This window comes from Eubalaena glacialis, chromosome 10 (assembly GCF_028564815.1).
Source record: "Eubalaena glacialis isolate mEubGla1 chromosome 10, mEubGla1.1.hap2.+ XY, whole genome shotgun sequence".
NCBI classification, from domain to species: domain Eukaryota; kingdom Metazoa; phylum Chordata; class Mammalia; order Artiodactyla; family Balaenidae; genus Eubalaena; species Eubalaena glacialis.
This window is the reverse complement of record NC_083725.1, coordinates 83,971,275-83,994,575: the sequence shown is the minus strand read 5'-3', so window position 1 is coordinate 83,994,575 and position 23,301 is coordinate 83,971,275. Positions and strand designations below refer to the sequence as shown.

The 23,301-nt window shown below is 36.1% G+C and overlaps 1 protein-coding gene across 2 annotated transcripts in view; it reads right to left on the bottom strand.

Moving 5' to 3' along the window:
• Positions 1–23,301, bottom strand: part of ZDHHC13 (zinc finger DHHC-type palmitoyltransferase 13) — a 48,823-nt gene that overhangs the window by 19,690 nt on the left and 5,832 nt on the right. The window contains exons 2-9 of one of the 2 annotated variants that reach the window (XM_061201524.1): positions 13,837–13,982; positions 10,925–11,047; positions 9,160–9,237; positions 7,482–7,626; positions 6,010–6,074; positions 4,444–4,606; positions 4,068–4,193; positions 1,360–1,493 (exon numbers count right to left, since the gene is read on the bottom strand). In XM_061201524.1, the coding sequence (XP_061057507.1) occupies positions 1,360–1,493; positions 4,068–4,193; positions 4,444–4,606; positions 6,010–6,074; positions 7,482–7,626; positions 9,160–9,237; positions 10,925–11,047; positions 13,837–13,982 (980 nt within the window). The remainder of the gene's footprint in view (positions 1–1,359; positions 1,494–4,067; positions 4,194–4,443; positions 4,607–6,009; positions 6,075–7,481; positions 7,627–9,159; positions 9,238–10,924; positions 11,048–13,836; positions 13,983–23,301) is intronic. The other variant, XM_061201525.1, reaches the window with a different exon arrangement.

Below are 23,301 nucleotides of genomic sequence, written 5' to 3'. Positions count from 1 at the left end.
AGAAAATACAATGGGGTGATGCAGTAGAGTCAGTCAGGCATGGCCTCGCTGAGGAGGGGACGCTGGAGCTGAGGCCTGACTGACGTCTCCCGCTATGCAACAATATGGTATCAGAACCCTTCAGACAGAGACACAAGCAAGAGCCAAGGCCCCGGGTGGGAATGAGCTTGACGTGTTTTAGAAACAGAAAGAAGGATGGAGGGCAGTGAAGGGAAGAGATGATGTCAGAGGGGAGGGAATGAATTACCTAATACCTCACAGGCAAGGAGTTTGGATGTCATTCTGAGAACAAGGAAAAGCCACTTGAGGGCTTTACACAAGGAGAAAAGACAAACTGGTTTGCCTTTTTAAAATACCACCCTGATTGCCAAGTGAGGAGGAACTACAGGGGGGTAAGAGATGGAATCAGGAGACCAGTTGGGAGGCTTGGCCGTGGGTGCCAGCTGAGGAGAGGGAGAGAGCAGACCAGCTGGGGCAGAGCAGGAAGCACTTGGTAATGTGCTGAGTGGGGGACGTGAGGAGAAAGGAAGAACAGAGGAGGACAGTAATCCAAGGATGGTACCCATTATTCATGTGAGGAACTGGGTGCCATTCTACTGGGAAAGGGAGGTGAGAAGAAGAGATTGGGGTGTGACATGATTATTGAGTACTGTGTGTCAGCCACTGTTCTAACCATTGTATTTGTATTAACGATGAGGCAGGCATTGTCACAATTATCATCCTCATTTTATAGATGAAGAAACCGAGGCACAGAGAGGTAAACCAACTGGCTCAAGGTCAGACTGTTATGTGGTAAAGCTTGACTTGAACCCAGGCAATCTTTATATATATCATGTATGAATATTTTCCTAAAAATAGAACCATACCATAGTTACTATTTTATAACTTCCTGTGATTTAATTAGGTTGTTTCAACCAAAAAACATTAAGAGCAAAAATAACTAGTTTACTAGTTTAGATTTAGATTTAGAATCTAGATTTAGAATTTAGAATTTAGAATAGGAAAAAACAAAATTTCTGAAAAATGGGCAAAAATGCTTCAAGATGCAAAACAGTTACAAAAATCTCCCTGAGATTAACTGAGATTAACTCAGTTAATTAACTTCACTGAGATCAAAAAGTGAGCTAGGATATTTATTTTCCACCAATTGTCAATGCAGTTAAATTACTGGATTGACCAATTTGCTTTCAGTCAAATCATATGCCATCAAAGCTCTTCCTTCCCACCCTGAGGATGTTTCTATGTGAGAAGTAACATTCATAGTTCAATAAAAATCTGCAACTCCAGCTAATCAGCAATAGAAATAAGCACTCAAATTGGAAATGCTATAACCAGCCTTGCAAAGATTAATATACACACCTTGGAAACAAAGATGTCAGAAAAAACAATACTATTAGAAGAAATCCTTTTAAAAGCCAAGAATCTGAATTGAAGTCCAATATGTATCCAACAGCCCACATGGTAATCACAGAAAGCATCAGCAGCAGGAAGAGCTATTAAGAGATTCAGAATTTTAGAACTTTATGGATTTTACCTCCTAAGTATCTAATAATAATTAGTTCAACAGAAAAACTACTTCCTAAATATACAGTAACAATTAATACAACAGCAGAACACAGAATTTTTCTTCAAAATTGCTGGTTGATAAATCTGAAGTTTGAGAAATTACAAATCTTGGAAACAATCTTTTAAAAGCCTTACATTAATAAAATGTTGCTTAAACATGTTTTGTTTTGCTTTCTTCCACTCCAAGAAATGGTGATCTTTTAAGAAAAGTGTTAATGATAGCTGACATTTAAAAAAATAATTTCTTTCAAACAGTATTATATGTCAGAAAGCATAAAGCAAGACAAAAAGACCACACAAAAATCAACACACCCAAGATTCAACGAAGAGAGAGTATAAGAGTTCCAACCTGGGCACCGGATGGTGCCATCCCCTAATAAAGAAGGTTAGAAGGAACAAGTTTGAATTTTGTTTAGGGCACATGGAATTGTAGATGCCTATGGACATCTAGGAGATAGCCAGGAGTCAGTCAGAAAAGCAGGCCTACCGCACAGGAGAAAACCTGGTGTTCATCAGTATATAGGTGGGAAAGCTAGGAATGAACAGCATCCTGGACTGTATGCAGGTAGAAAGGGGCAGAATCTTGGCCATCGGAAACACTCAAGGGAAAAAAAGGTAAGTCCCAAAAGGTAAGTAAATAAGGGTGACCAGTATGACCAGAAAGGCAGGATGAGAACCAGAAGAAAGGTTCCAGTAAAGCCAGGGGAGAGAGCTTCAAGAAGGCAGTAGTTCTCAGTGTCAAATGTCACATGGAGGCCAAAGACTTAAACATATCCTCAGGATGCTAATAATTCGGGTTTATTCTGCAAAGTTAAAAGAATGAAGCATCTACAAACCAACAGTGTGGCTATCTGCATTGAAGCCAGGCACCACATCTGTACAATGCAATCCCTTAAGTGCAATATACATGACCTTGGAAGTAAGCAGGGCTCGTGCAACAGCAAAGGGAGAAAATATATTCTGCCCTATCTTCTTCAATCTTTACTTCCCTAAGCCACGTTCTGAGGATGGACAATTTCAAATGATATGAAATCTTTAATATGCTTCCAATTCTAATTTGCATGATAACACAAAATGAGCAAGTCTAGATTTTTTTTTAAAAAAAGGTAAACTTGGAATCTACAAGCAACATAATCTCAGAACAGAAATAACAATTAAATGTGGATCTCAAAATTTTAATCCCAGATATAATACTCACAGATGAGCCACACTATTTCCTCATTCAACAAATATTCCAGTGCGTACCATATGCTAGGCACTGTTCCAGGCACTTAGGGGCACATCGATGAATTTAAGGTTTTTCTCTCACGGGGCCTAAATTCTAGCAGAGGAAGACAGACAAATGTACTGAATTTTATAGTATTTAAAAAGCTGGATGGAAACCATGGTAAGGACTTTGGTTTTTACTCTGGGATAAAGTGGGAGACATCATAGGATTCTGAGCAGATGAATGATAGTATCTGACTTACATTTTAAGATTCACCTGGCTGCTCTGTTGAGAAGAGACTAGAGGTGAGTAGAGGCAGGGAGATGTCAGACAGCTGCAGAAATCCACATGAAAGATAACGGTGGCTGGACCAAAATGCCATGGTAAAGTGGTGAGAAGGGTCAGATTCTGGATATATACTGAGGGCAGAACTAGCCAATATGTTTTCCTGATGGACTGGATATGTGATATGACAGAGAAAAGGCAAAGATAACTGGAGAGCGGGAGTTGCCACCTACTGAGATGGGGAAAGCTGTAGATGGAACAGTTAGGGACAGTGGGGAGGAGAGATCAGGAGCTCAGTTTTGGATGTTATGTTGATGATGCCTATTGGACGGTGAACTGGACAAATCAAGGTAGCTGGATATGCAAGTATGGAAAGGTCTGAACTAGACATAACTTTGGGAGTTGTCAACATAGAGACGGCAAAGCCATGGAAGTGCATGAAATCATCAAGGGAATGACTAGACAGAACAGAGGTCCAAGGACAAAATCCTGGGGCACTCTACCAATAAAGGGGGGGAGAGAGCAGAGGAGATGGCAAAGGAGACAGGAGTAACCGTTACTTCTTTTTCTCTCCCTCCCCATACCTAAACGCAAAATTGGTGTAGTATTCATGATGACCCTCTGCATAGAAATCCCATGCCTATTAATCTAGAATCATCTTGAAGGTATAATTACTAATTATTATTCGATAAGATGATGCTATCATATATGAAAACGTTAAATAGTGAAATCAATTCAATACTCCATTTTAATAATTTTAATTATATTCTCTATCAAAACTTAGATTTTGCTGGCCATTCGTGGAGCTTTAGAGCCATCTAGATAAGGACCAACAATAAACTGTCAATAAAAGTGCCAAATTTCCAACGGGATGTGTGGGAAAGATATAATCAGCAGATATAATGCAGCACTAGGCCAACTCCCTGGTTTCCCCTGATGCCTTAAAAAACAAAAACAAATGAACACAACAGTTCTTATAGCCCACAGAATAGGCCCTGAATGAAAGTACCTCGCATTTCTGCAGCCACCTCCAAAGTCTGAAACTTTTGTTGGCTCGCATTTTGGCCTCTGCTTTTAGCATATGAATAATGAGCCGATTTTTGTTTTGCAGAGCCATATCAAGAGGAGTTTCTCCCTAAAAAAAAAAAAAAGAAAAGAAAAAGTTCAATTATATTTTTGATATATCAATACCATAGATGCTAAACATTTTTAAAAACTCACCAGAATCACAGATTCACTGTATTTATTCCAAGGGTAGCCAACTATTATTGTTTATACTTATCTTGTGGTAACTGAAAACATATGTATAGCTTATCTTTATGTTAATTTATCAGTCTTCTAACTCAAGATATAATAAATTAAGGGAGATAAACACCTGGTCATACCTTAACATTTCGGATATCCAGGCTAGCACCAGCTTCCAAGAGTTTATCAACGGCATTAACATTTCCTGCTGCAACTGCCCAGTGAAGTGGAGTGTTTTGGTGTATTTTATCAACTACATTGAGAGAGGGATTAAACTTTAGGAGAAATCCAGTTGGTTCTGGCCTGTCTCAAAAAAATAAAATAAAATAAAAGAGATATTAGATAGCTGAATGATTTGAAGAGTAAATGTAAACAATGAAACTGTTAGCTAACGTATCAATGAACCAATCAGTAAGTATTCTGAAAACTGAGGAACTTCTCTGTGCAGAGTTCCATTCTAGGCGCTAATACTGGAGAGTTCTCGCCCCAAGAGACATCTATTAAGTGATAGTCTGCTATATAATGTAATTTTAACATCAATACTGTGGAATAACTGCTTTTGTTTTTCAAATTTTTACTTTCATGTTGCTGTTCTATTGGTTAACATTTTTTTTAAACTTAACTTTGGCCAACATTAAATGCTATGCTATTTATCCAATTAAAAAATTAAATGTACAACATTATATTTGAGGAGATAAACCATAGGCTAACTTCACATTCTCCCTCCAACCAATTATTGCATAAAGTGGTATAAATAATGTCCTAAAATATTTGTTTACCATAGAAAGTTATAGACTTGAAAGCAGAATTCAATGAAATATTTTTACTTCATCGTCAACACCTTCCCTTCTTTTATGACTACTCAAGAGATTCCTTTAATAAAACAATATTCTACTTTATTCTATCAAGATTTTTAAACATTATACCTGACTTTACAGTTACCAGCAAAGATGACAAAATGCTTTTTGACAAAATTCTACCCCAGCCCCACCTCTCCATGAGCTAAAAGGAAATGGCATCAGAACTAACTCAGTTCCTAGGGGAGACATCTTAAGTAAAAGCAGAATCAGAAATTAAGTACAATGTTGGAAACAAAACTGATACAGGGCAAACTGTAGCATGTATTTGAATAGAAGAATAACAGAATTTGGACAATATGGTGATCAATAATCACAAGCGATGATCAATAATCACAATATGGTGATCAATAATCACAAAAACTTAAATATGTAAATAACTGATATGAACATATAAACATACTATTTTCATAGATCAGTTATAATTAATATTTTCAGAGCAGTCAACAATGTCAGAGAACCTCAAAATTTATTGTTTTCTGGAAAGTATATTTCTCATCTACATTTCAAATTATGAGAGCATTTAAACCTGTAGCCATTCTTGAAAAATGTAAACTAAGAAATGTGCGTCATGTTAATAAGTATATGCTGTGGAATCTCTACCTGTTCTGTAAGGAAATTTTTTTTCTTATTAGTAGCTTTCAAACTTTTCCCCAAAGCTACCAGAAAACAGAAAATTTACTTCACTGGTGCTTTTCTAACTACAACTACATTAAAAGTCCGTATCACAGTCACAAGATGGAAAATCTTACTTTCTTCCTCAGAATGTTGTGTCATCTCACAAAGACTAAGATACTTAAATTGCTGGATCAAGAGTCAGAATAAGGCAATTCAATTAAACTCACTTACCCAAGTACTTTGTGAGCTGATAACATGAGAGGTGTCTGCCCATTTACATCTGTCATATTCACACTCTGTTCAAAAAGAAGAGTCAATCAGCCTAACTGTAAACACAGTCAAGATTCTGTCTCCTCTCTTAGTAGAAGTATCTCTTTAATACATTCAACACCACTAGTGTGTCTATAAGAAGGATTCAAATATCATTTGAATAAAAGAATGTTCTGCTTCACATCCATGGGGTTAAAATCCATTGATTCCTACAACATTTTTAAAGGGAAAATCTGAATATATGATTTTAAATGTTGTATGTTGTGAGTGGAAGAGAGCTAAGGGAAAGAGAAAAATGTTGATAAACACCATCAAACATGAGACAGTAGAGACCTTAGAAGTCACTTAGTTTAGACTTTAACCGACACATTAATTCATACTACCCCCTCTTGCACAAAGTCATCCAGTCTCTACTTAATCACTTCCAGTAATAGTGAACTCTTGATCTTCTGAGGCAACTTGCAATTTTGAACTTATGTTTCAAAGAGTAAAATATGAAAAGTTCTTTTTTATTTTCTAGAATATAGAAAAAAAAGGGAAATCATACCTCCAAGAGGATATGCTTCTTTTAATAAAATGGACCCAGATTTGAGGTATATGATCCCTCAACCAAGCCAAAAAAAAAAAAAGAGTCAATTACTGAATATTCTTATGGGCCTTGGAGGAATAAGCCCAAAGAGAAGCAGAAAAGATGACTCGTCATACAGCTTTCCAAAGTGAGACCCAGGAGGTTATAATTATTCTACTTGAGTTGACTAAGTCTAAGAGAAAGTGCTTATTTAAAGAGAACACAATCATCCCAACAGCATTTGTGCAAACATGTTTCCATGCCTGTTACAGACGAGACTACTGATATATAAACTACTTGCTACCAGAAAGCATATCCCAGGCAAGTAGAGCTGACAGTGAAACTCCCACCACCAGCAACCTATAATTTAACTAGTGCCATAAATGGATGCCTCTTAAGGCAAGTCATTTTTCATGGAATTACTTTAGGGAACAATAAGAAACATACATTCAAATTGGTCTCCACTTGGACTTAAATAATGAAAGCAAATGATGGGTTAATTTAGTGATCTGACTACCATTTCCACATTCAATCAGAAGAAAAACACAGGCTTTGAAGTCATGTTTTTGAAAAACTCTGCAAATTACTGGGATCATAAGCAAAACTATTATAGGCTTACAAGTTTCAGAAACATCTATTATATGTTACTGAGCTAAATGACCTATCCTTTTTGCTCCAATGAAGCTGGAAAAGCAGTATTCAATAGCTAGACTTACTGAGGCTAGTATTTGAATATTTGGATATCTGTAACTTCTACTTTAAAAATGAGGGCAGAAAAAAAAATGAGGACAGACTACTAGTAATCATCCTCTGAATCCCTTCAGATTTACAATAGCTGGAGTACAAGAAACGTTTCAAAACATACCTGTCCTTTTGAGATGAGATATGCTATAATGGGCATGTGTTGAAATAACACTGCCAGGTGGATGCTGCTGAATCCCTCTCCATCGATAAGGGTGGGGTCTGCACCATACTGCAGTAATAATATGACCATAGGTAAATGCCCTTGTCTGGAAAGAAAGGACAAAAATTATACTGTATTCTGTCACGCAAAAAAGAGAAAAATTCAGGGAGAAACGAATGTTCCTAAGACACGAAGGATTCTGGTTAGATTTAAAGAGTACTGCCTAACAATACACAGATTTTTAAAACACTGGAGATTCTCTAAATGTCTTTTACATAGATGCTCCAAACTTAGAACTATCTGGACGGTCCTTCTTGAGTGCAGGTAATAAACTTAATAACCTCCCAATCTACCTTAAATCTTATGTGTAAGATTACTACCATGTGTAAATAATTTTACATAACTAATGATAAAAATGGAAATTGAAAACCACTTAGACTTTACTGTTGCTATTTTAAAAACAAAAAATAATCATGAAGCAGATATGCCACAGCGTAACATTCACAGACTGCAGGTATACTGTGATAATCTTTTTCTTAGGAACTACATATTTTTCTTTGAATATGGCTCATTTCTCTGGAAAGCACTGTACCTCAGTAGCTTAACAGGGGGATGAGCTAACCCCAGATTCCTCAAAATTCTTGGCTATGGAGAAAAGATTCAGTTCCTTGCCTTAAATGAACAATTATTCACTTCACTTTCCCACCAACCACAAAGAGAATGGAGTTAAAATGAAAGATGAGGGGCTTCCCTGGTGGCGCAGTGGTTGAGAATCTGCCTGCCAATGCAGGGGACACGGGTTCGAGCCCTGGTCCAGGAAGATCCCACATGCCGCGGAGCAACTAGGCCCGTGAGCCACAATTACTGAGCCTGCGCGTCTGGAGCCTGTGCTCCGCAACAAGAGAGGCCGCGATAGTGAGAGGCCCGCGCACCGCGATGAAGAGTGGCCCCCGCTTGCCACAACTAGAGAAAGCCCTCGCACAGAAACGAAGACCCAACACAGCCAAAAATAAATAAATAAATAAATAAAAATTTTTTAAAAAATGAAAGATTAAGAAGTTGTTAAGTATCCACACAGACACTTACTAACTTCAGCTTCAGATGCCAACACATACGAGAGAAAAGAACTGATTGAGTTTATACTCACTGAACTACCACTTTTATCCATGTGATCAAATATTAAAAATACTTATTTTGATTATAAAATATAATACACATATTTGAGGTTGAGCATCATAGTGGAGCCCCAAGTTAAACACAAAAACATCATCTCTGCAAACTCTTTAAAACTGTGATTGATTGATTGATTGATTGATTTTTGAATGAAGGGGTAAAAAGGAAAGAAAGCCTTTCAAATGGTCTGTAACTGCAATTTCCAATATGGACTACTAGTCATATACAGCTATTTAAATTCAAACTAGTTAAAATTAATTAAAATTAAAAATTCCATTCCTTAGTTGCATTAGCCACATTTTGCATTTCATGTATGGCTAGTGGCTACCTTACTGGACAGCACAGAATAGAACATTTCCATCATCACAGAAAATTCTACTGGAAAGTGCTGGTCTGTAATATTCAGAAAATTAGTAAGTCACTTTTGATTTTGAACAGCAATTTCAGTATTTAAAGAAACCTTTACCTGATGGCCCAGTGAAGAGGAGTTGAATTTAAATCTCCACCCAACTGATCTACCACAGCACCTTTCGAAATATAAAACCTGTTAAAAGCAGACATAAATGAAAATAAGATTTAAAACTTAAAATTCATACTAAGAAAGAAAACATCAATTTTTCTTAGTAATAAATGTATTAGAAAACAGAAATTATAATAATACCCCTCCCTAAAAACACTCAGATCTACAGAGGTCTGAAAGATTCACACAACAGCATCAAACAAATCCCTGGTGAAATAGTCTCATCATGTTAAGTAATTACTCCTGCTGTCATGAGCATTCCATGACAACTATACACCAAACACATAATAACTGCTCTCTGCATATTCTAACCACCACAACACCCTTGAAATGGTTTATATTCAAAAAGTTTCTATTACAGATAGTCTACTTAACTGGCAAGAAGAAAGGTGAAACTATGTCACTGCTAACAGTTTAAAATTAGAATTACTATGTGGGAATGAATTCTAAAAGTAGGTAGCAAAAAATTAATTCAAAATCCTTTTCGAGAAGTTAGACATTTTGAGCATTTCACTCTCTATTCTGGGGGCACAGATGGGATACACTGTATAAAGTGAAACTATAAGGTAAAGAGACTTATTTTCTTCAGCGGTTTACAGGAATTAGTCTCGTTATTTCAAAGTTGTGCTTCATATGTCATATTATCTAAACAATACACCAGTTTATTTCCACAGAAAAGGAGTTTGCTTGTGAGTATATCTGTTTATTCTAAACTTTAGTATATTTCTACTTTTTTAAACCTCAAGGATTTTAAGTACATATAATGCAAAACATATACACATTCACATACATACACATTTTACATGCTAAGGTATAAAACAAAGAAAAAACAAAAACAATGGGTAGGCAGTAGTGCTTTATGAAGGGGAACTATTTTATACAATCTAACACATGCCTACTTCAAAATGTATTCCATATTTAATTTTGTTTTTAAAGTTAAATTATTCCCCTACCTATCCATTCCTCCTGGCGTTATTACAACATAAAATATTTCAGTGATTCTTCTAAACTAGATGAAACTACCTGCTCTATCCTGGAAAATGTGTTATGCTTTCCCTTTTCAAAAAATGTTCAATTTCATTGCCTGAACTCTATCTTTATGATGGGCCTCTGTGGCTCTCTCTCTCTCTCTCTCTCTCTCTCTATAGCTGCGTTGGCTCTTTGTTGCTGCACGCGGGCTTTCTCTAGTTGTGGCGAGCGGGGGCTACTCTTCGTTGCGGTGCGTGGGCTTCTCATTGCGGTGGCTTCTCTTGTTGTGGAGCACGGGCTCTAGGCACGCGGGCTTCAGTAGTTGTGGCACGCGGGCTCAGTAGTTATGGCTCGCGGGCTCTAGAGCACAGGCTCAGTAGTTGTGGCGCACGGGCTTAGTTGCTCCGCGGCATGTGGGATCTTCCCGGACCAGGGATCGAACCCGTGTCCCCTGCATTGGCAGGCAGATTCTTAACCACTGCGCCACCAGGGAAGTCCCCCGTGGCTTTATTTTTAATTTTCCTTTTTGGGCCAGTGAGAGTCCTGGTCCAGACGATCTCTGAGGTCCTTTTCAATACTATGATAACCCATGTGCATGGCACAAAGTTTCAAGTATTCATTTACAGTAAAGGATTAGAGATGGTTCAACATACATACCTGAACTTGAAGGAATAAGACAAATGAAGGAAAGATCTAAAATTATAAATACACTCTTAATTAACACACATATATCCCATCTTACTTTACAAGATCCAGCCTGTTGTTAATAGCAGCCCAATGAAGAAGTGACACATTTTCTTTGTCTGGTTGCCTGACATCATATCCTGCTTCCACCAACTCTTTACATCGTTCAAAAATCCCGTATCTGAAATAAGAAAATGCATAACTGATACCATTAAAATAATTTCAAATATAAAAATTTCTTCCTTTTACCATGTCTTTATCCCATCTGTCTTTCAGCCAACATAGAAATACAATAATTAACAAAGATATTCACAAAGAGGACATATTATAAAGCCAAACAACAAAAGTAAACCTGGCTACTGAATGATCAGACTAATCCATTTGGAGCTGAACTTGATTTTCTTAAATAAACTTTAACATTCACATTTGCCCTCTTTCAATAAATTTCATTTGATTTTCCACCAGGAATGCACCAGGAATACATGGTGTTGATTCTGGATGACAATCTTATCCCTGAATCAAACAAAGCCCAAGCAATGACCCCACAATAAGGGAGAGAGACTAAAAGCAAACTTGGAATGGGATAAATTCAACAATAAAATATGCACACAGTATAGGTATAGAAAAGGAAGGAATGATTAGCCCTTCCTGAAGGAGATGGAACCTGATATACAAGCTATGTTTTATAGGTTGAAGGGAAGACATTTCAGGCAGAAGGAATAGCATGTATGAAAACCAGAGATATAAAACTGCGTGGATGTCTGGAGAAATATAAGCAATTTAGCACCACAGAAGCATTAGCATAAGAAAGGCAATGGCAAGAGATGAGGCTAGGAGAGGTAGGCAAAGACTGCATGAACCTTCTCTGCCATGCTTTGAAATTTAGACTTTATAGTGCAAGGGGAAGCCACTGAAGGTTTTAAAGAGGAAAGCACTCAGACTTTGGGCTGTAAGAAAGATCACATTAGTGGCAGTATGGAAGCTAATTCAAGGCCAAGACTGAGAGACCAGTTTAGAGGATCTTACAATAGAGACAGGCGAGCAGCAATGGGAGCCTAAAGAAAAAGAGGCAACAGGAATGTAAAAGGAGGGACAGACTGAAGGGATATTTAAGAGAGTTATTGAACTGACTCACTATCAGAATGAAAAGTAGGAGAGAAATATCTCTTTTTAATGCTAAAATAATTTTAAAAATCATTCATTAGCACTATTTCTTTTCAACAGAAACTATTAAGACCCACCAGACCATTTAGCACTTTCTCTGAAACTTATTTCTATTTAGAGGGACCTGAAAGTTTCGCTATGTCTTCAAGGGTCAAAATCAAACAAAATGGAAGAATTGTCTCTATTTCCTACACTGTTAAATAACCTCTGCCTCACCAAAACGTGTGTGTGAGCCTGTCTGTCTGTCTTCATGGCATTTTTTAGAAGATGGAGGTACCCATTTGACAATGCTAAGTGAAAATATTAATAAGAGAATGAATTGTTGATAATGATACATATGTATTGGGATGGCCAAAAAGTTTGTACGATGTTACAGAAAAACGCAAATGAACTTTTTGGCCAATCCAATATTTATATTCTCCATCTTTTAAATATCAACTTTAACATTTTACTGGAAAAGAAATACTCCCTTTACACGAGAAATATAAAGAGTACACAATAATTAGGATTTTGGTGGTTTAGAAAATACAAGAACACCTATCCTAGCTAGCTCTCTTTCACTCTTCCCAAATACTACCTAAATATATTCTCACAACCACTTAAAGTCCAAGACCTGAAGAAAATTTTGGGAAATATACATAAACGTGAGTTTCTATTGATATTCCCTGTGAATATAGCCTGATTTCTCACACTTATCATTACAGAGCTTTACTGATAGCAGAGAAACATTTAAATGTTTCCATTCTAATTAAAGCAAATATCTATTTACCTTAAGACCACTCTCATCTTCATATAAATAATACAAACAATATCAAACAATATTCACCTAAAGTAGTGGTTCCCAGAGCCTCCAGCGTTCATATAAATTAGTAATTAGAATATTCAAATAATTGTCAATAACTTTTTAACTAACACAAGCAATACATTAGTCTACATTAAAGCCAAACAGGTTAACTAATCACCAAACATCTTTGCTTTTGACAGAAATTATATCAAGTTAGTACAGTAACATTAGTTTCTTTCATGCAGATTAGAAGCTCTGATGGGCAGGCTTATATTTGATTACTAAGAAAATGGATTACTAATTAACATAATCTGACAGATAAAATATTTCAAAATATATTCAATGGCAAGAGGTGGGGTAGATGTTAACAATCAATGAGATCCACAACGGTGAAAATGTTGGAAATGGTTTAATGCCAAAACCCACAAATGGAGATCTTAAGGGGAAACTTTCAAAACATATTTCATTTTCAGTGCAAGCAAAATAACCGACTATAGTTTCAAGTGGTCAGAAAACCTGCTTCTATTTTACTGACTTTTTTGCAGTGCACCCAGAACAATAGGTACATAGAAAGTACTCAATAAATAAATGTTTAAACTACACATCAATGTGTGAGTTGATATTTTTCTATCCCATCTTCATATTTAGGTTGTAGTACATTTTAAAAGACTCAGATTTGTGTTTCAAACTCAGAGTCTAGTTTTAGTGTCATTTAAAACCATTCATTCACTCAACAAACATTTATTGGGCACTTAATACAAGACAGAAACTGTGTAAAAGTACTGGGGTTACAAAGATGAAAAAGACAGGCTTTTGCTCAGAAGTTGCTCACAATCTAATGGGAGAAACTAATAATAAACAACTAAGGTGTACTGTATTAAATGCTCTGATGTTGGTATGACAAACATACTATCACTGGAGAATGAAGGGAGGAAGGCGTACACTGGAGTGCCATGAACCACACATGCGTTATTATAATTCAACAGAACCTAAGGATAAAACAAAGCATTGGGAAGACTTACTGAGTAGCTTTTACAATGTCACAGTTACTAGAATCCTCTATAAGAGGAAGAGCTTCTCTCGCCTTGGCAAGTTCTTTGTTTTCAGGTGCACAGACTTCGTGTCGACCAAATCCTGGAGGGTGGGGGCCGTGGCTGTGATTCCTGCACTGAAAAGTAAGAGTAATTTGACAAGCCTCAGTAGGAGAATTAATGTCACATTCAATTACATCATGCACTTGGTACTATCAACAATATCTATTAATTAAATGATTATTTTTTCAGTCTTAGAGGTATACCTTACAGAAGATTTTCATTTTAATTCTATCCACTAGGATTAGATGCTTAATATTAGAAAATTCCAAATTATATATTTTGTCATAAAACAAAGGTCATCTGCAAAGGCACCAATGGATTTTGTTACTTGTAGTAGGTGGAGGGTCATGGCTATTGACAGTAGGCCTCTGCTTCAGGGAGTCGTGGTAGACACACCCTAAGGATACCTCCCAATGAATCAAGTTCTTGAATATGTATAACTGTGGAGTCCCAGAAGAGGAAGAGGAAATACTTTTAAATATTTGACTAAACAATAGACAAAAATCTTCCAAATTTGGTGAAAATTATAAACACACAGCTCCTACAAGCTCAACAAACCCAAGCAGAACCAACCTCATAATATTACACCAAGGCATATAATAATCAAATCACTTGAAACCAATGATAAAAAGAGCAGCCAAAGGAAAAAGACATATTATGTTCAAAAAAACAAAGATAAGAATGAATTCAGACTTCTTATCAGTAAGTACCAGCCAGAAGACAAAAGCAAAACAGTTTAAAAAAGCTGAAAGAAAAAACTAAACCTGGAAACACCGACAAAAATATTCTTGAAAAATAGGGGTGACATATACACTTTTTTCAAACAAACAAAAGCTAAGAAAACTGCCAACACACCTAATGCTACAAGAAATGATACAGGACGTTCTTCAGGCTAAAGGAAAATAATACCAGATGGAAATCTGAACCAATACAAAGGAATAAAGAGTGATAGAACTACATGGGTAAATATGTATAATCATGTGGGTAAACGTAACATACTTTTTTACATTTTTTAATTCCTTGATGATAATAGAGAAACAGAAATATACTGTTATAAGACATGTTATAATAGTATTTGCAGATAGACAGTGATAAGTTAACATGTATAATGTTAACCCAAGAGCAACCTCTAAATAAATAAAACAAAGTTCTATAATAAGCCAATAGCAGAGATAAAATAAAATACTTAAAAGATACTCAATATTTTTTTAAATGCAGGAAAAGTAGGGAAAAAATGAACAAAAACAGAGACAGAAAAAACATACAAGATAATATATTTATACTTAACTATACTGATAATCACATTAAATACAAATGGTCTAAAGAAAACCAAATGAAAGACAGAGTTTGTTAGATTGGATTTTTTTAAAAAACAACAAAAAAACTACATATCATCTACAAGAAACCTACCTTAAATATAAAAACATACATAAGTTAAAAGTAAAAGGATAGAAAAATATATACCATGCATAAAGGAATACGAAGCATAGGGAATGTAGTGGTTATATTAGTACATGACAAAGTAGACATCCGCACAAGAAATATTACCAGAGATGAGGAGGGACACTGCAAAATATTAAAGAAGCCAATTTATTAAGAAGCATAACAGGGACTTCCTGGTGGTCCAGTGGTAAAGAATCCACCTTCCAATGCAGGGGACATGGGTTTGATCCCTGGTCAGGAAACTAAAATCCCACATGCCGCAGGGCAACTAAGCCCACACGCCACAACTACTGAACTCGCGTGTCTCAAAGAGAGAGCCCGCATGTCACAAACTCCAGAGCCCATGTGCTCTGGAGCCACAACTAAAGAGAAAACCTGCAGGCCACAACTAGAGAGAAGCCCACGTGCCGCAACGAAGATTCCATGTGCCACAACTAAGACCCGATGCAGCCAGAAAAATAAAGTAAATAAATAAATAAATAAATAAATAAATTTTTAAGTGACTTAAGGAAAAAAAGACATAACAATCTTAAATACATATGCACCCAAAAGGAACTTTAAAATTCATGAAGCAAAAAAGAAAAATAGAAAGATTCACAATTAAAGTTGAATATTTTAATACTTCTTTCAGCAACTTATGTAATGAGTAAACAGAAAACCATACTGCATAGAGAAGAGGAAAGAAATCAGAAAAGGATAAAGAACACTTAACACTATCCACCAACTGGATCCAGCTGACATTTTCATAAAATTCCATCCAACAAGAGAATAGATATTTGTTTCAAATACACATGTAACACTCAGCAAGACAGATAATACATTTGGCCATAAAACAAGTCTCAACAAACTTAAATGGGTTGAATTCATACAGAGTATGTTCTCTGACCACAATTGGAATTAAATTAAAAATCAAGAGATTACTACAAGCAACTATATACCAATAAAATGGACAACCTGGAAGAAATGGACAAATTCTTAGAAAAGTACAACCTTCCAAGACTGAACCAGGAAAAAATAGAAAACATGAACAGACCAATCACAAGCACTGAAATTGAAACTGTGAAAAGAAATCTTCCAACAAACAAAAGCCCAGGACCAGATGGCTTCACAGGTGAACTCTATCAAAGAGAAGAGCTAACACCTACCCTTCTCAAACTCTTCCAAAATATAGCAGAGGGAGGAACACTCCCAAACTCATTCTATGAGGCCACCATCACCCTGATAACAAAACCAGACAAAGATGTCACAAAAAAAGAAAACTACAGGCCAATATCACTGATGAACATAGATGCAAAATTCCTCATCAAAATACTAGCAAACAGAATCCAACAGCACATTAAAAGGATCATACACCATGATCAAGTGGGGTTTATCCCAGGAATGCAAGGATTCTTCAATATACACAAATCAATCAATGTGATACACCATATAAACAAATTGAAGGATAAAAACCATATGATCATCTCAATAGATGCAGAAAAAGCTTTTGACAAAATTCAACACCCATTTATGATAAAAACTCTCCAGAAAGTAGGCATAGAGGGAACCTACCTCAACATAATAAAGGCCACATATGACAAACCCACAGCCAGCATCGTTCTCAATGGTGAAAAACTGAAACCATTTCCTCTAAGATCAGGAACAAGTCAAGGTTGCCCACTCTCACCACTAGTATTCAACATGGTTTTGGAAGTTTTAGCCATGGCAATCAGAGAAGAAAAAGAAATAAAAGTAACCCAAATTGGAAAAGAAGTAAAACTGTCACTGTTTGCAGATGACATGATACTCTACATAGAGAATCCTAAAGATGCTACCAGAAAGCTACTAGAGCTATTCAATGAACCTGGTAAAGTAGCAGGATACAAAAGTAATGCACAGAAATCTCTTGCATTCCTATATACTAAGGACAAAAAATCTGAAAGGGAAATTAAAGAAACACTCCCATTTACCATTGCAACAAAAAGAATTAAATACCTAGGAATAAACCTACCTAAGGAGACAAAAGACCTGTATGCAGAAAACTATAAGACACTGATGAAAGAAATTAAAGATGATACAAACAGATGGAGAGATATACCATGTTCTTGGATTGGAAGAATCAACACTGTGAAAATGACTCTACTACCCAAAGCAATCTACAGATTCAATGCAATCCTTATCAAACTACCAATGGCATTTTTCACAGAACTAGAACAAAAAATTTCACGATTTGTATGGAATCACAAAAGACCCCGAATAGCCAAAGCAATCTTGAGAAAGAAAAACGGAGCTGGAGGAATCAGGCTCCCTGACTTCAGACTATACTACAAAGCTACAGTCATCAAGACAGTATGGTACTGGCACAAAAACAGAAATATAGATCAATGAAACAGGATAGAAAGCCCAGAAATAAACCCATGCACATATGGTCCCATTATCTTTGATAAAGGAGGCAAGAATATACAGTGGAGAAAAGACAGCCTCTTCAATTAGTGGTGCTGGGAAAACTGGACAGCTACATGTAAAAGAATGAAATTAGAACACTTCCTAACACCATACACAAAAATAAAGTCAAAATGGATTAAAGACCTAAATGTAAGGCCAGACACTATAAAACCCTTAGAGGAAAACATAGGAAGAACACTCTATGACATAAATCACAGTAAGATTCTTTTTGACCCACCTCTTAGAGAAATGTAAATAAAAACAAAAATAAAAAAATGGGACCTAAGGAAACTTAAAAGCTTTTGCATAGCAAAGGAAACCATAAACAAGACGAAAAGACAACCCTCAGAATGGGAGAAAATATCTGCAAACAAAGCAACTGACAAAGGATTAATCCCCAAAATATACATGCAGCTCAATATCAAAAAAACAAAAAACTCAATCCAAAAATGGGCAGATCTAAATAGACATTTCTCCAAAGAAGACATACAGATTGCCAACAAACACATGAAAGGATGCTCAACATCACTAATCATTAGAGAAATGCAAATCAAAACCACAATGAGGTATCACCTCACACCAGTCAGAATGGCCTCATCAAAAAATCTACAAACAATAAATGCTGAAGAGGGTGTGGAGCAAAGGGAACCCTCTTGCACTGTTGGTGGGAATGTACACTGTCCTCCCTATGGAGAACAATATGGAGGTTCCTTAAAAAATGAAAAATAGAACTACCATATGACCCAGCAATCCCACTACTGGACATATACCCTGAGAAAACCATAATTCAAAAAGAGTCATGTACCACAATGTTCATTGCAGCTCTATTTACAATAGCCAGGACACGGATGCAACCTAAGGGTCCATCAACAGATGAATGGATAAAGAAGATGTGGCACATATACACAATGGAATATTACTCAGCCATAAAAAGAAATGAAATAGAGTTCTTTGTAGTGAGGTGGATGGACCGAGAGTCTGTCATACAGAGTGAAGTAAGTCAGAAAGAGAAAAATAAATACCATATATTAACGTATATATATGGAATCTAAAAAAAAAAAAAGGTTCTGATGAACCTAGGGGCAGGACAGGAATAAAGACGCAGATGTAGAGAATGGACTTGAGGACACGGGGAGGGACAAGGGTAAGCTAGGACGAAGTGAAAGAGTAGCACTGACAGATATACACTGTCAAATGTAAAACAGATAGCTAGTGGGAAGCAGCTGCATCGCACAGGGAGACAAGCTCGGTGCTTTGTGACCACCTAGAGGGGTGGGATAGGGAGGGTGGGAGGGAGGTGCAAGAGCAAAGGGATATGGGGATAAATGTATAAATATAGCTGATTCACTTTCTTATACAGCAGAAACTAACACAACATTGTAAAGCAATTGTACTACAATAAAGATGTTTTTAAAAAATCGATAACCAAAGGATATGTGGAATATTCTCAAATATTTGGAAACAAAACAACACTTTTCTGGAGTGAATTTTTAGCTTTAAATGCTTATAACAGGAAAAAAGAAGAAACTAAAATAAATGATCTAAGCTTTCATCTTAAGGATCTAGAGAAAAAAAAATTAAATCCCAAGTAGACAGAATGAAGGAAACAATAAAGATAGGGAAATCCATGAAATATAAAAAAGAAAAAAATGCAGAAAATCACTGAAACCAAAAGCTGGTTCTTTGGAAAGAATAAATCAATAAAATTGATAAAGCTCTAGTCAGACTGATCAGGAAAAAAGATGTCAATGACAAATAGCAAGTTTAAAAAAGGGGACATCATTACAAGATTCTGCAAACATTAAAAGGGTAATAAGGGACTTCTGTGAACATCTTTATGTCACTAAATTCAACAACCTAGGTGAAATGCATAAAATATCTCGAAAGACACAAGTTATCAAAATGGACTTAAAAAGAAATGAGTAGCACTCTATCTATTAAAGAAATTGAGTTCATAATTTTAAAACTTCCCATTAAACAAAACAAAACAACTCCAGGCCCACATGACTCTTAACTGGCAAAGTCTATGAAAACACTCAAGGAAGAAATGATACCAACTCCTTCAGAATACAGAGGGACTGCTTCCCAGCTCATTTTAGGAGGCAGCATTATCCTGATACTAAAACCAAAAGACATAAGCAGTAAAGAAAACTATAGACTCAATATCCTTCATGAATACAGATGCAAAGATCCTAAATGAAATATTAGCAAAACTGTATTCAGCAATATATAAAAAGGATAATATACATTACAACCAAGCTTAAACATTTCAAAAGAAATCAGTGCAATTCACCATATTAACAAAATAAATACACTCATTTCAGTAGAATAAGCATTTGACAGAATTCAACACCCAAGCATGATAAAAACTCTTGGCACACTAGGGAAAGAAGGGAATTTCCTCAACCTAATCAGGAGCATTTTTAAAAAATCTACAGCTACCATACAGTTAACGGTAAAAGACTGAATGTTTTAACTCTAAAGACTGAAACAAAGCAAGGATGCCCACTATCACCACTTCTAATCAACAATGTACTGAAGTCCTAGACATAATAATAGAGTAAGGGAAAGAAAAATGCATACAGATTAGAAAAGAAGCAAATCCACCTTTATTTGCAGACAGCATGATCCTATACACAGAAAATCCTCAGGAATCTTTTTTAAAATTTACAATAGCCTCAAAAATATAAAACACTTAAGATTTTATACTGTATCCAGCATTTTTAGTTGCATTTAAGGTGGAGGTTCACATCAAATATCTAGCAAATCATTCCAAGAGATCAAAACTGGCTTACTATTTTATAATCCCATCTTGTGCTTTACCATAAAGTTGCTACCCGGCTTTTATCCACCTTATTCACCACAACTGTCTCTCTGAACAACTTTTCATTGTTTAAAAAAAATTCTCAAAGGATGAATACACATTAAGAATAGAAAATTGAAGATACTTGAAATGATGTGCCTACATCAATTCTCCAGGAATTCCAAAAAAGATTTAACAAATAATAGTTTTACTGAAGTAAGTCCATAACCCCTCAACAGGTTACTCTGAAGGAGCAAATCTTTTTGTTCTAAGTTACCTTACAGTTAAATTGACTTTTTGGTACATAGTTCTGTGAATTGTAACCACTACCACAATCAGGATCCACAACAGTTCCAACACCTCAAAAAACTCCCTCAGGATTTTCCTTTTTAGCCACACCCTCCCCCTACCTCAACTCCTGGCAACCACAGACATGTCCTTCATCACTAGTTTTATCTTTCCCAGAATGTCATACAATGGAATTAGACAGAATATAATCTCCTAAGACTGGCTTCTTTCACTCAGCATAATGCTGTATGTTATTAATAGTTCCTTCCTTGCTATAAAGTATTCCATCATATGAATGTATCACCGTTTATCCATTCAAACTCACATGGGTTGTTTCCAGCTTTTGGCAATTATAAATGGAGCTGTATAAACACTCATTTTGTGGGAACATATGTTCTTGCTTCTCTAAGAGTGAGATTGCTTGGCCCTCTGGTAAGTAGATGTTAAGTTTATAAGAAATTGCCAAACTATTTTCCAGAGTAGCTGTACCACTTTGCATTGCCATTAGCAACGTATGAGAGCTCCAACTGCTCTGCATCCTCTCTGGCACTTGATACTGTCAGTATAATAGATGTGTAGTAGTGTCTCATCATGGTCTCAATTTGCATATCTCTAACAGTTAATGGGGCTGAGTGTCATTTCATGTGCTATTTGCTATCTGTATATCTTCTTTGGTGAATTGTCTAAGTCTTTTTACCCATTTTTTAATTGGGCTATTTATTTTCTTACTGCTAAGTTTTGAGAGTTCCTTATATTACACATGCTAGACATAAGCCCTTTGTCAGATATGTGATTTGTAAATCTGTTCTCCCAGTCTGTAGCTTATCTTCCCATTTCTTACGTCTCTTTCATAGAACAAAAATTTTTAATTTTGATGAAGTATAATGTATCAATTTTTTTTCTTTTATGGATCATGCTTCAGGTGTCACTTCTAAGAACAACTGCCTTGGGACTACATCTCCTCTGTTCAGAGAGGAAGTCCTCCTCCCTCAGAGTTTCAGTGCCTGTGCTGCCAGGAGACCGCTTTCCTGCTCCTTGAACCTGAACTAGAGGGCTTCTCCAGAAGTGTTCTCTCTCTCTGCAGGGATGCTCACTTCCAGGGTTCAAGTCCAGGGAGAGGGCGGTGGAAGAGAGGAGGGGACCCAGATGGGAAAAAGGTAAATTAGCTCCTGGTTCAGTGGTTTTTTGAATTCTGGTCTTTTCCCCCATCTCTACCTGTTAAAATTTTCTTTTGGGAATCCTTAAATAGCATTCTATCTAGTGCATTCAGTGGGACAGACAGGGTGGAGTGTGCTTTACTCCATCGTACCCAGAGCTAGAACCACAAATGCTTTTCTGAATACATAAGTTCCGATTTATCTGGTAAATTCAACCTCACTGCATGACACTTATTTTACACACACACACACACACTCACACAGCTAAATAATAAATAAACATACAGGTAGTTAGATTAAAACATAAATAAGAACATTACTTTTCACCATATCACAGTAATTGTAATTACATCTAACTGGAAGAAGACAAGGGGTCAAGGAAAGAGCTGAATATACTATACTCAGAATTTCTCGAGCGTCAATAAACAGCAGATGTAGCTAAAATTGACAGAGAAATCAGTCTGCTTTTCATATAAAACTTAGACTTTTTAAATTATAAAATTTTAAAACTTTCATTTTAAAACTCCAGCAATACCAAAGTGAATAAAGAGTTGATAATCTGGACTCTTTCCCTTCCAATCTTGTACCAACAGAGATACTATTATTAACAGTTTGGTGAATCCTTCCTCACTACGTGTATATACTTTAACATATATAACATTATACAGGATACATAGGTTTTTATCATTTTCTTCTTATATTTAACAAAACTTATCCCCAAACATGGGATCCAATTATATAATTATTCATCAACTTGCCCGTCTCGCCTAACAATATATCATGTACAGCGCTGCAGGTCAGTAACAAGTAATAGTTGAATATTATTCCATTGTATAGATCTAGCATAATTTATTCAACCATTTCCCTATTGTTAGACATGCAGGTTGATTTCAGCATTCACTCTCTAAACAACCCTATAATTAACATCCTGTACATTCTATAACTGATTCCCCAACATAGGACTGCTGGGTCAAAAAATATGTGTATTTTAAACATAAACAGATACTGACCTTCCCTAATTTACACTCCCAACAGGCAAGTATGTAAGTGTTCTTTTTCCCTACAAACCTCCTAACTGAATATTATCAATCTTTTTACAATCTTGCCAATCTGATGGCTAAAAAAATGGCATCTTGTTTTGCATTTGCATGCCCCTAGCTGCTAATGAATCTGAGTTTGATTGTTTGTTCTTTATTGGCTCTCATACTTTCTCTTTTGTGGGTTGCATTTTCATAGTCTACTGTTTTTCTAGTGGACTGTGTATCTGTTTCCATTTAT